We start from the raw sequence: 12,673 nt of genomic DNA on the forward strand, positions 1-12,673 counted from the left end.
TTAACAAAACACTTCAACCTCATCTTGCAATTCTTGTTTTAATTTCTACTCCTTCTGACAGAAGATGCAGTTGTAATTCTGTCACAGCTCAGATAGATCTACTAGGTAAAGGGTTAGATGACATGTCGCATAAACATCACTATCAACACTCATAGGGCACAAATAGAGAACGACAACTACTCACATTCACTACACCATCAGCGACCGACAACACAATAATGAACAAAAAGTATTATTAAAACACAGTATTACCCCACTGAATAACTGGGCGTCATCGCTTTTGTAAATGCAGAATTTGTGGTACATTTCTTCTCGATAGAGAGTGGCGAATAATGTGGACAAAGTGTATAAATACAAATGCAATGTATTCATACCTAAACTGGGATTCCATGTTCGTCGAATATAATTGCAGTTTTCAGTATGAGTTATATAATCATAACACAGACATTGGTTGCCTTTCTATTCAGCTGCTTGTATCCAGTTAGCCCACCTTGAAATTGTGTTTAGTGTTTTACAAATCCCCATCAAAAGCAACGTTTGTTCTCCCAGTGTCCTGTTTTAGAAGTAGTTGCGTGCACATGACAGAAAAACCATTGTAACTGCTGTAAACATGTTATCCCTCTTGCTTTGATGTCTCGCAAACACCCAGCCAGCAAACTGGCGATCAATATGGAAATTCGCTCCACTAACTGCAATGATTGCACCACAGAGAGGCGATAAGAGAAGAAGAAGAACATAGGGGAAGGTTAGAGGGGCTTATAGCCAGGGATTTTCTCTCAGGTTGCCCAAGGCTTTGGCCTCTCTCCTGTACCTGACGTCTGTTTACCGGGGGGGGGAACCCTTCTTTGAGGGTGCAGGGCCCCGGGGTACAGACTGACATGATCCCCTAAGGACTTTCTGCATGGGTGAGGGCCCCAACAAATTCACTGAAGATTAAAGGGTGGCAAAGATGCTGGTATCTATGTGAAAACACACACTCACACACACACACACACACGCACACAGAGGTGAGATGATCTCGGTGCCGGGGGGCAACAGCTTCACACGACAATCACACTCTCTGCAGAACACACACTCCCCGAGCCGTGTGATGGGCCCATACAAACCAACTTTTATTCATGGGACAAAGAGGCAATTGTTAGCTAAAAGGACATTTGGCCCGAGGGTGGATTACAGTGTGCATAGCAGATAGAGCAGAACATCGATAAACATGCCGATTAGAATAAAATGAAGGCTGTGTGCTAAATTTACTCTCCTTCAGAACAGACGTTCAGTGGAACTATAACGACAAACAAACCCCTTCATTTTTGATACTGCGAAGAATCTAAAAACACGGGAACTATTTTAATATTATTCTGTATTTATTGACATTTTTTAGAATCTTCTCCATACACAAAATCAAGACATTCTTATTGGATGTTTTGACAATCAAGGAGAACACATTGACTGACAACATGAATCCCACAATAAGGTGTTTTCATTTTTCTTTTACATCATTCTTTTTACTAGTGTTAGGATTTATTTTGGTAGATACACAGACTCCAGTCAGTCAGAAAGTCAAAAAGGATCATTACAATCACAAAACCTGTCAAAAAACATTAAACAGAAAGACTTGAGATTGTCTCGATTTCTGGGTCATGTCCACACAAACACGGGTATTTTATTATTATTATTTTTTTTTAAACAAGCATGTTTTTCTACAGATTATGTCAACAACAACTTCATTTTCAAAGTGCAAGTACAAGGGGAAAACATTTTGGGGAGCATGTCACCTTGATATGACATCACAGTGTGCAAAATTAGTAACTTATATTAGCTGATTTTACGCTTTGTTTATATAGGGCCCAACCAATTAATGGTAGACATTAGCCCTTTTCAGTATTTTTTTTTTTTTTTTTTTTTTTACACATTACAAGATCAGACAATTACATTCAAACAAACATTGCCGGGAAAAATTTGCCCCCCAAAAAAATTCAGACGATTTCTACCGATCTTTCTCTCTATTGTAAAGTTAAACAAATAGTAAAGGCCAAAGTATTGTAAAACAGTCACATATTCTGCCTGTAATTAATATATGTATTGTTGTAAACAATAAGGGAATTAATCATCCAATTAGTCAGTTATCCGAACGTTATTCTGACAAATATCGGAATCGGCATTAAAAAAATCCGTATCGGTTGGGCCCTAGTTTATCATTTGTATTCAAGTGGTACAGAGTAACTTCCCTCCACCATTTGTCCCAGTGATAACTGTAATTTCTTGGGCCTTTTCTACAAACGTCTTTCTTCAGGTGCCAGAGAGTGGAGTTGCACATCTGCAAGACAGTCGAGAGGTACCAGGTTTGGATCTCGGATTATGTGTGTGTGGAGTGGCTAACGGGATTTTCTTCGCCTTCCTTCCACATTCGCAAAGCATTAATGTTAGGTTAATTGAAGACTCTTAAATTGCCCGTTGGTGTGAGGGTGAATGGTTGTTACTCTATATGTGGCCTGTGATTGGCTGACAACAAGTCTCACACCTTTTGTCCAAAGTCTCTGCAACCAGTGAGGACAAGCACTATAGAAAATGCATGGATGGACTTTCTTCTGTGCTCTGATTGGATAAATGACCTTCTCTTTATAGGTTATAGCACTTCCTGTTGGTTAGCTATGAAGGTATGTTTCCATGTTGACAGATATGTTGTTTTTATCGCAGAAGAACTAAATATAGCTTCCATTGTTTCTTGTTTCTGTTCCTACGACTGGCCCACAGCGGCAGGGGGCGCAGCGTTGACCACTGCGGCCCCCATGCGAAGCAGTTCCTTCCTGTGCGTGAGAATGACGTCAAAACTGGACTGCAGGCGGTTCTGCTGCTCCTCCACGCGGCCCTGCAGAGTGCGGAGCCAGCGGATCAGAGCCAGACGCCGGTACATGGTCAGCTGCACCTGGTGCTTCTCCATCTCCTGGGCCTTGAACCTCTCGCGGTCCCGCAGCGTCCACACGGTGTCCATCAGCTCAGGAAGTTCGCCGTCGGAATCTGACGACTGGTCGCGCCTCTTCTCCGCTCCTTCCTCCATCAGATCTTCTAGGTGACTTCCCGACATGGAACTGCGGTTGAAGCTTCTCCGTTTTCCTGGCGATTCTCTATAGTTGCTTCTGGTCGGCTCAAAGTCCTGTCGGCTCATCTTTTGTTGTCCGACCGCCATGCGTTCCCAGCCTCCCGTAGACAACCAGTTGCCTCCGCTCTCCAACCGGACGGAGGACAAGCTCCCGCCGGAGTCGGATTCGGAGTCGCTGTCTCCCCACTCGTCGTCATTTTCAAGCTTCATCATCTCCTCCATATCATCCCTGCCTGGGTTGCTGCTTTTCCTCCTCTGAAGATCCGTCTTCTCCCGGTGCTTGGCCATCATCTGTCCCTCCTCTTCCTCCATCCTCCGTTCCTCAGCTCCATCGGGAGGCACTCTGCCATAGCAGTCATCCCCATATTCGATTTCGGGAAGGGGCTCCAGCGTGCTCCAGCAGGGCATGCGGGAACGAGGTGACAGGACCCCGGAGGTGTTGTGGGAGGACGAGTTTTTCAGGTCAGCACTCAAAGGATCCTGTTTACAAGGGCGCTGTCGGTTTTGATTTTCATCTTCTCTTCCTCTTCCATTGCTTGTCAGGATGTTATAGTTGCCATCTTGGTCATACTTCCTGCTTGCCAATGAGGAAGAGGAGCGATGATTGGTGTCTTGACCTCTGAAGGCCAGAGGTTGATCCTGATGAAGCATTCCTGGTCTGGACTGGTTCTCACTGTAATGACACAGGATAAGTGGAATAAATTAACATTCACGTTACACTGTATTCGAGTGTTTCCTAATCTTTAGTGAGCCAGGGCACATATTTTACAGAAGAAAACCCATCAATTAATTATGTACTATTAATTATGTACTTCTTGCCATCTCGTGGAAGAGCAATTAATTGTTCACTATACGTCACTGGCATAGATAGTCGAACAAAGATACCATTTTTATAATAAACTTGATCATTTCCTGCAGCACAACTGATGATCTCACACAGCACACCGGTTGGGAATCACTGCCATTACCAACGTTTGAAGACATCTTTCATGTAATTCTTGATACATTTATATCACACATCACCAAGGTGAACATATCCTGCATTTATTTGCAATTTTACACAATATAAAATCTCATATGTCCAAATTTGGTAAATTTCCTATTTTTTCAATATTCTATACTTTCCGTCAGTCCGTTCGCGGGTCTGTTAGTTTTATAAATTACTGACCAGTCTTAAGTGATGAAAACGGCTGGCTCTCTTTGGCGAACCAATGTTAATGTCTCATCAAATGTTTTTATTTTTTAGGGGGCTTTGCTCAAAACTGATGGTATTGGATTCTGCCGGACGCCAGCGATATGTGTATTTGTTATAATGTCATTATACTGGTCCAAATGAACGTGAATTTACAATTGTATTCGCTGTGCGTATTTCCACCTCCTGCATGCGAACAACATCTTTGTCTGCTCTTCTCGGCACCACGTACAGTGGAACCTCGTACTCGAATGAGGAATGGTCACAAAACTTTGAAACCATTCAAATAGTTGGGGTTTGTCAAAGTCTATAAATCTTAGCCTGTATCTATCTGACCCCACCCTCCTACCCACTTACGTGCGACCTACCCATCCTGACCCACACACAAGCGCAGTTATGTCAGGCTTTCAGTAACATTGATCAGGCACTAATACATTGTGTTGGCAGCAACTAGTAATCATGAAAATTCACAGTAAGGAAACACTGTAATAATGTAACTATCACCCTTTATCTGCATTGTTTATGATGAAAAGACCCCCTGTATACCCCCTCACCCCTCAATCACCCTTCGTAGGCCACCCGAAAAAAGAATTTCTTGTTTATCGTAACTACAGGCGGCTTGTGCTGCACTCCACTTCTATTAGGATCACACATTTACATGTCAACCCCAGAATGGAAATTTCTCTAATCCTGACTTGGGGCTGTTGTCAACCCCCCGTTGCCCCCTCCCCTCTGTGTGCATGCGCGTTCACGCGGTGCTGAAGGGCAGCTCGGCTCTGAGCACGCGCGGACCAAAACGCACACAAAATCAGTCCAATTAAAACAAGCGTTAAAATAATAACAAGGAGAATACCCAAATAGAGTCGATGCAAGATGGACGTTCCGGTTCTTTAACAGGGGTTCCGTAGATTTGGTTAATTGGTTATAGAAAACAGAAAAACGCCGACTAATGGCGCCCACGGGCTGCATATTTGATGAAAAGTGGTGGTATTAAAATTCACCAGAAACGAGGAATTCCTGAATATTTAGCGTAGTCGCCGTGAAATGACGAAAAGGTAACCTAATGCGTCTCGCCATGCGCGTTATGTAACACTCACCCCATCTCAGTGCTCTCTCGTCTCTTCCTCTCTTTCCCTTCCTCAATAAAAACAACTCATCCTCCCTTCGTCTTCCTATTTGTTGCTCGCTTAAGCCACTTGACTGGCATTTCAGCCTCATTTGCATGCGCTTGTGGTTTATTTCTTACCTTTGTGCGGGTTCGCTGCTCGGTGGAGAGGCTGGACCGGCGCTGCGTCTTTCCCAACGTTTTCCCCCTCCTCCGACGCGGTGATGTTGATCCTCCTCTGCCCTCCCCTCTTCCTCGTCCTCTTCCTCTTCCCATCCCCTGACTCATGTGGTTCCGGGGGGGGGATGTGGACGTCTGGGCTGGGAGGGCAGGAAACGAAAGAAGAATAAAAAAGTGTGAAAGTACGTTTGACGTGTTTTTATATCGATGATGCCTTATAGCCTACAGTTGGGGAGAAAAGTAAACTAAACAATGTTTTTAAAAAAAAACATATTTAAGATTGGTTTTAGGTTGTCTAAGACACTAAAACGTGGGCCTAACCACATATAACCAAATCCTTTTGGGGATGCTTAAGAACATTTATGGGGGTGGGGGGTGAGGCGGGGGGTCTCAGCCCCGCTAAAAGAGACCTAGCAACGCCACTGATTTGATCCCTTGCAACTCAGACAGATTTCTGGCTCCCACAGATTGAGTCTATTTGAGTCTTCATTTAAACTGTGAAGTTCATGCTCCGGGGGGGGGAGACGGGGAGCATCGAGTCCGAGTGGACCATGTTCCGCGCCTCCATTATTGAGGCGGCCGACCGGAGCTGTGGCCGTAAGGTGGTCGGTGCCTGTCGTGGCGGCAATCCCCGAACCCGTTGGTGGACACCAACACTGAGGGATGCCGTCAAGCTGAAGAAGGAGTCCTATCGGGCCTTTTTGGCCTGTGGGACTCCTGAGGCAGCTGATGGGGACCGGCTGGCCAAGCGGAATGCAGCTTTGGTGGTCGCTGAAGCAAAAACTCGGGTATGGGAGGAGTTCGGTGAGGCCACGGAGAAAGACTTCCGGACGGCTTCTGGTACACCATCCGGCGTCTCAGGAGGGGGAAGCGGTGCGCCATCAACACGTTGTATAGTGGGAACGCTGACCTCGACTCGGGACGTTGTGAGCCGGTGGGGAGAATACTTCGAAGACCTCCTCAATTCCACCGACACGCCTTCCCATGAGGGAGCAGAGTCCGGGTTCTCCGAGGCGGGCTTTCCTATCTCTAGGGTTGAGGTCACCGAGGTGGTTAAAAAGCTCCTCGGTGGCAAGGCCCCGGGGGTGGATGAGATTCGCCCGGAGTTCCTCAAGGCTCTGGATGTTGTAGGGCTGTCCTGTTTAACACGGATCGGTGCAGCGTCTGCAGTGATGCGGACTTTGTATCGATCCGTTGGGGTAAAGAAGGAGCTAAGCCGGAAGGTGAAGCTTTCGATTTACCAGTCGATCTACGTTCCTACCCTCACCTATGGTCACGAGCTGTGGGTCATGAACGAAAGAACGAGATCCCGGATACGAGCGGCCGAAATGAGTTTTCTCCGCAGGGTGTCCGGGCTCTTCCTTAGAGAGAAGCTCGGTCATCTGGGAGGGGCTCTGAGTAGAGCCGCTGCTCCTCCACATCAAGAGGAGCCAGATGAGGTGGCTGGGGCACCTGATTCGGATGCCTCCCGGTCGCCTCCCTGGTGAGGTGTTCCGGGCACGTCCCACCGGGAGGAGACCCCGGGGACGACCCAGGACACGCTGGAGAGACTACATCCTTCGGCTGGCCTGGGAACGCCTCGGGATCCCCCCCGGAAGAGCTGGATGAAGTGGCTGGGGAGAGGGAAGTCTGGGGGTCCCTGCTAAAGCTACTGCCCCCGCGACCTGACCTCAGATAAGCGGTAGATGGATGGATGGCTGGATGGCTGGAGGACCTGCAGAAAACTCAGCACAGGATGGCTGGTGCTAAGATTCCAACCCAGAACCTCAGACCTGTGAAGCTGACATACTAGCCACAATTACAACGTGCTGCACTCGACATTGCTGTGTCATGTGAAGTCCGTGTTCCAGGAATCAATTTTCTTACCCTTCAATCTCTGTACCACAATGGGCAAGACTCAAAAGCGGCCTCGTGGAATGAGGATGAGAGTTTCAGTAAAGAGGAGCGGACCAAAATTCCTTCTGAGTAGTGTACAAACCTGGTGAGGCACGGCGAAGTACGAACTAAATTATATTTTGCTTGGACATCAGATAATTACTTCACTCAATAAAAAGCACAACATTTAAAAACAACCATGAATATTACAGATTTATTGTTTTTCATAAGTGAGCAAACTTACAAATTCATATTTTTTTCCCTCTCTTTATTGCTTGTCCACTTCAATAGCCACATGATGGGTTATACAATCACATCAAGAGCTTCAAGTTCGTCTATGTCCCCAGGAAATCAAAAATAGGACTGAAAAAGCACAGTGTGAATCTCGAGTTAAGTCATCTCTGGTCTGATGATTCCTAATTATAGGCAAACACTTGAACAATGAAATTAGAACAAAACCACCAGCTGTGGCAAAAGTACGCAGACTCTTTACTTGAGTAGAAGCACAGATACTTGTGAAATTTATACTTTAGCAAAAGTACTGATTCAACTCATGTACTTACGGTAAATCAAACGAAAGAAAGTATAGCCTCTGAAAGTTACTTAGCTGCAAAAGTAAAACTTTTCTTTTTTTTAACTGACAATTGCAGGCAAAGCCCATTTTGATAACTTGGCACATCAACAAACTAAAACTCTTTACACATGGGATAGTTTCCCTCTTGTATTATCTATTAACTGATTGATTAATGAATTCATTATCAATATACGTTCAAAGTTGACAATCCATTCTGAGAAGCTTGCTTGACTTCCAAGTTGTTGTCGTTTCAAAAAAATCAAACAAAAATGTTTTACCTCATAGGAAATAATGTAAAGTGAATTAACTCACTCCAGTGCTAAACTTGTACAGGCAGTGTTTTAAAGTAATAGTAATCCATCCATCCATCCATTTTCTGAGCCGCTTCTCCTCACTCGGGTCGCGGGCGTGCTGGAGCCAATCCCAGCTGTCATCGGGCAGGAGGCGGGGTACACCCTGAACGGGTTGCCAGCCAATCGCAGGGCACATACATACAAACAAACAACCATTCGCACTCACAGTCATGCCTACGGGCAATTTAGAGTCTCCAATTCATGCATGTTTTTGGGATGTGGGAGGAAACCGGAGTGCCCGGAGAAAACCCACGCAGGCACGGGGAGAACATGCAACCTCCACACAGGCGGGGGCCGGGGATTGAACCCGGGTCCTCAGAACTGTGAGGCTGACGCTCTAACCGTGCCGCCACTAATAGTAATAATAAATTAATATTTAAACACTCCCAAGGGTCATAGAAGTGTAAGAAGAGGTAAAAGAAGGAAAACTATTCACCATTTGAAGATGACTTTCAGACATGTAATTGAGAGGGAACTGGAAACTATTTCTGGTCATTTACATGCATTCTGGCCATTTGCCATTATGCTTTCAGCTACATGCTATTTCCATTTTTATCTGCTTGAGCAGAACTTATTCGTGTACATAATGGATATTTGGTAGGGGGTCACAATTTTCCATTTAAAAAAAAAAAAAAAAAAAAAAAGACTTTTTGTCATATTTGTTTAAACTGTCATTGTGATTTAAGAATAGTACATCATAAATATAATCTACAGGGAAAAAAAATCAGCCGTCTCTGCCCCCATCTTGTGCTTCTAATTTGACACACAAGAAACCACTGCACCCGAGGACTAACAACCAGTCAAAACACAAGGCGTGACTAAGGAGGTGTCAATTATGAGGGGCCGTTAGGGACATTATTCAGGATTAGCTCTCACACTTACTATTCAAATGCTTTCACACACACACACACAAACTACTGATAGGCTCTCACAAGGACTACTCCAACACTCTCATACATACGAGTCTGGCTCTCATTTACACTGCTCAAATGCTCTCATTTACACTAGTCAAGAGTCTTTCAGTAGTTTGTGTGTGTGTGAAAGCATCTGAATAGTAAGTGTGAGAGCTAATCCTGAATAATGTCCCTAACGGCCCCTCATAGTCAATCCTTTGTCATGCACTCGTGGGCACGCTCGCCGCAGGCAGACGCCAGCAAAAAATAAGACTTTAACTAACACCCCATTACGAATAAGGTGCTTTTCTGTGGTAACAAGGAAATAGGTCAGCGCGAGACCACGGGGTCCTGCCTGTGATGAGTGTGCCTGCGAATGCGCGACAAATCATTGACACCTCGTAACTCATGCCTTCTGTCTCTCATTGGTTGTTTTTCCTTGGGCGCGAGGGTTTCTTGTCCATCAAATTACAAACCCCAATTCCAATGAAGTTGAAGCATTGTGTAAAATGTAAATAAAAACTTAATACAATGATTTGCAAATACCGTTAAACCTATATTCAACCGAATAAACTACAAAGACAAGATATTTAACATTCCAACTCAAACTTTATTGTGTGCTTGTTGCAAATATTCACTCATTTTAAATGTTATGCCTGCAACACGTTCCAAAAAAGCTGGGATGGGGATCATGTTTACCACTGTGTCACCTTTCCTTTTAACAAAACTCAATTTGGGAACTGAGCACACTCATTGTTGAAGCTTTGTGGGTGGAATTCTTTCTCATTCTTGCTTGATGTCCAACTTCAGTTGCTCAACAGTTCAGGGTTTCCATTGTCGTATTTTGCACTTCATAATGCTTTTCAATAGGAGACAGGTCTTGACTACTGGCAGGCCACTCTAATACTTGCACTCTTACTATGAAGCTTTGCTTGTTGTAACGCACGGAGAACGTGGCTTGGCATTGTCCTGCTGAAATACTGTAAGCAGGGACATCCCTGAATAAAACATTGCTTGGATGGCAGCATATGTGGCTCCAACAATTGTTTCTTGTTTTGTATTATTATTCACAATAAAGCAATTAAAAATGAATAGTACTCTATTAACATTTTAATTAACCAATCCTATGACGAAAAACAGCTAAATGAAGGCAATAGCTGTAACAGGCTGATTATGTAAATACTCAGTGACCCTGATTAAACAGCTGCGTGGGCCATATGTGACCCGCGGGCTGTACTTTGCTCACACCTGGTAGAAGATTTTGATGTTACCCATAATGCAACTGAGTCTGATGATGTAGTGGTACACTCGCCTGACTTTGGTGCAGGCAGCGTGCGTTGGGTTCAGTTCCCACTCAGTGACGGTGTGAATGTGAGTGCGAATGGTTGTCTGTGTCTATATGTGCCTGCGACTGACTGGCGACCAGTTCAGGGTGTAGTCCGCCTCTCGCCCGAAGTCAGCTGGGATAGGCTTCAGCGCCCTGCGACCCTAACCAGGATAAGCGGTGTTGAAAATGGATGGATGGATAATGCAACTGTGATCTCTGAAATCACTTGCAGGAGGTGCTGTGCAATTCTTCTTGAAACTGATTGCCAACCTCAGATTTGAGAAAATAGATTTTGTGTGTGTGAGTGAGAGAGCTTGTGCGCATGCAATTGTTTGTGCGTGTGTGTGTGTGTGTGCGTGGTATCGAGAGGCTACATCAGACAGACTTAACAAGTGTTCAGTGTCTCCCTCCTCTCCGCTCTCGTCTCCCTGACATGTCATCGCTGGCGGCGGACAAACTCATCCCCTCTTCTCCCTGCTTGCACGAACACACAGACACACACAGACACAGACACACACACACACACACACACACACACACACGAACGCTCGCTCGCGCATACACACACGCGCGCTTCCATCCCTTCTTGCCTCTCCCTTCCCCTTTTCTCCTTCAACAACATCCACATTCAAATATACCAGCTCCAGGCATCCTCCGTCTCTCCCTCCCCTCTTCATCGTTCACCAGTAGCCTAAGCCCATAAAAAATACATCAAACACAAGCCACGCGCCCGAGGCCTCGTCACACGCAAAATCATCACTCTCTCCATCTTAGTCTTTTAAAAGAAGTTACAAAACAGAGACGCGATGGAGAGAGCGCTATAAGTGGAATAGAGAGGCCTGTTACCATAATGTTCACACCAACACTTTCAACACACATTCATGCTAAAAAAGAAAAAGAAGGAAAAAAAAAAAAAAAAAAAAAAAAAAAGAGCATGACTTACCTTGTGTATAATAAGACCTTGTTTTTGAATGTACCCGCAGCCTGCAGCACCGTGACCCACTTCAGCTCCACATCTGCTCTAGCAGCGGTCTCGGGCTGTGACAGCGGCCGAGGGCGGCCAGCACCCATGGGCCACACTGTCAGATCGCCAGTGTGGAGAAGAGATGCACAAAGAGAGTGTAAAACACCACACACACACACACTGAAAGAGAGCACGCCAGCACTGTTCCAAAATGAGCCAAATGAGCCTGGACGTGCTAAAGTGAAATTCAGCATGGCTTGTTTTGCACTATAATTATACTTTTATCTCACATGCTTAAAGTGGATGCTGCATGGCACACAGCAAAAACACCCTTGGGTGCCGCGGCTTTTGTTTCTCTTCAATTATTCCACCCTCTGTCCTCTCTTATCCTCATAATCAGAATAGAAGCGGATCCATGTCCTCTAGATATTTAGAAGCTCGGACCTCCATGCCAAAACGCGTAACCTTCGCGCTCTTGTGTGAAATGAGAGTTCAAGGAGGTTTTGTATTAAGTTTTGCGGCCTTTGACCTCACAGTTTACCCTCTTGGGGGGTAGAAAGTTGTGAAAATCCATGTTGGAGTGAATCAAAAAGGCAAAGCATGAACATGATTTAAGGAATACAAGTCTCAAGATCCTATTAAAATCTAATTAGATTGGCTTGCTTGACCCCACAAAAAAGGCCCCTAGGATTTGGAATAATCCCTATGTACATTAATTGCACAGTAATGGCTAAATAATGATATATCTGGACTGTCCCTTTTCATATTTCAATATACTGATAATTCCTGTCTGGAAAAACATTACCAGTGAATAAAAACAATAATAATATATAAACATTTATTTAAAAAAATAAAATAAAATAAAAACAAGATCCCCTTAGCAATGCCCCCTAATGATGCAAAATGAGTCCCCCCTGCGTGGCATCCTAACCCCAGGACACGTGTCTCCTAATCACCATGGAAACTAATGAGGTGGTGAGATGAAAGGGCCTTGTTATAATGTCTACCTATTATTAGCGACTTAAAACATTAGCCTTCCAAACTGCAATTAAAGATTCAAAGAGCAAGAAGAAAAAGTCAGCTGTCTAGAAGATTCTGTAATATTGTAAATGA

The 12,673-nt window shown here is 44.7% G+C and overlaps 1 protein-coding gene across 2 annotated transcripts; it reads right to left on the minus strand.

Annotated features, from left to right (window-relative positions):
- Window positions 1–1,002: 1,002 nt before the first annotated feature.
- Window positions 1,003–5,692, minus strand: LOC133395689 (UPF0500 protein C1orf216 homolog). Of its 2 annotated transcripts, none has more exons than XM_061664813.1 (2): window positions 5,536–5,692; window positions 1,003–3,770 (listed from the first exon to the last, which is right to left on the minus strand). In XM_061664813.1, the coding sequence occupies exon 2, from the start codon at window positions 3,746–3,748 to the stop codon at window positions 2,735–2,737; it is 1,014 nt and encodes a 337-aa protein (XP_061520797.1). In that variant the 5' UTR covers window positions 3,749–3,770; window positions 5,536–5,692; the 3' UTR covers window positions 1,003–2,734. The 2 variants fall into 2 exon arrangements, with proteins under 2 accessions (XP_061520797.1, XP_061520796.1); XM_061664812.1 differs by lacking the exon at window positions 5,536–5,692 and adding an exon at window positions 5,387–5,502.
- Window positions 5,693–12,673: the final 6,981 nt, after the last annotated feature.

This window comes from Phycodurus eques, chromosome 20 (assembly GCF_024500275.1).
Source record: "Phycodurus eques isolate BA_2022a chromosome 20, UOR_Pequ_1.1, whole genome shotgun sequence".
NCBI classification, from domain to species: Eukaryota; Metazoa; Chordata; class Actinopteri; order Syngnathiformes; family Syngnathidae; genus Phycodurus; species Phycodurus eques.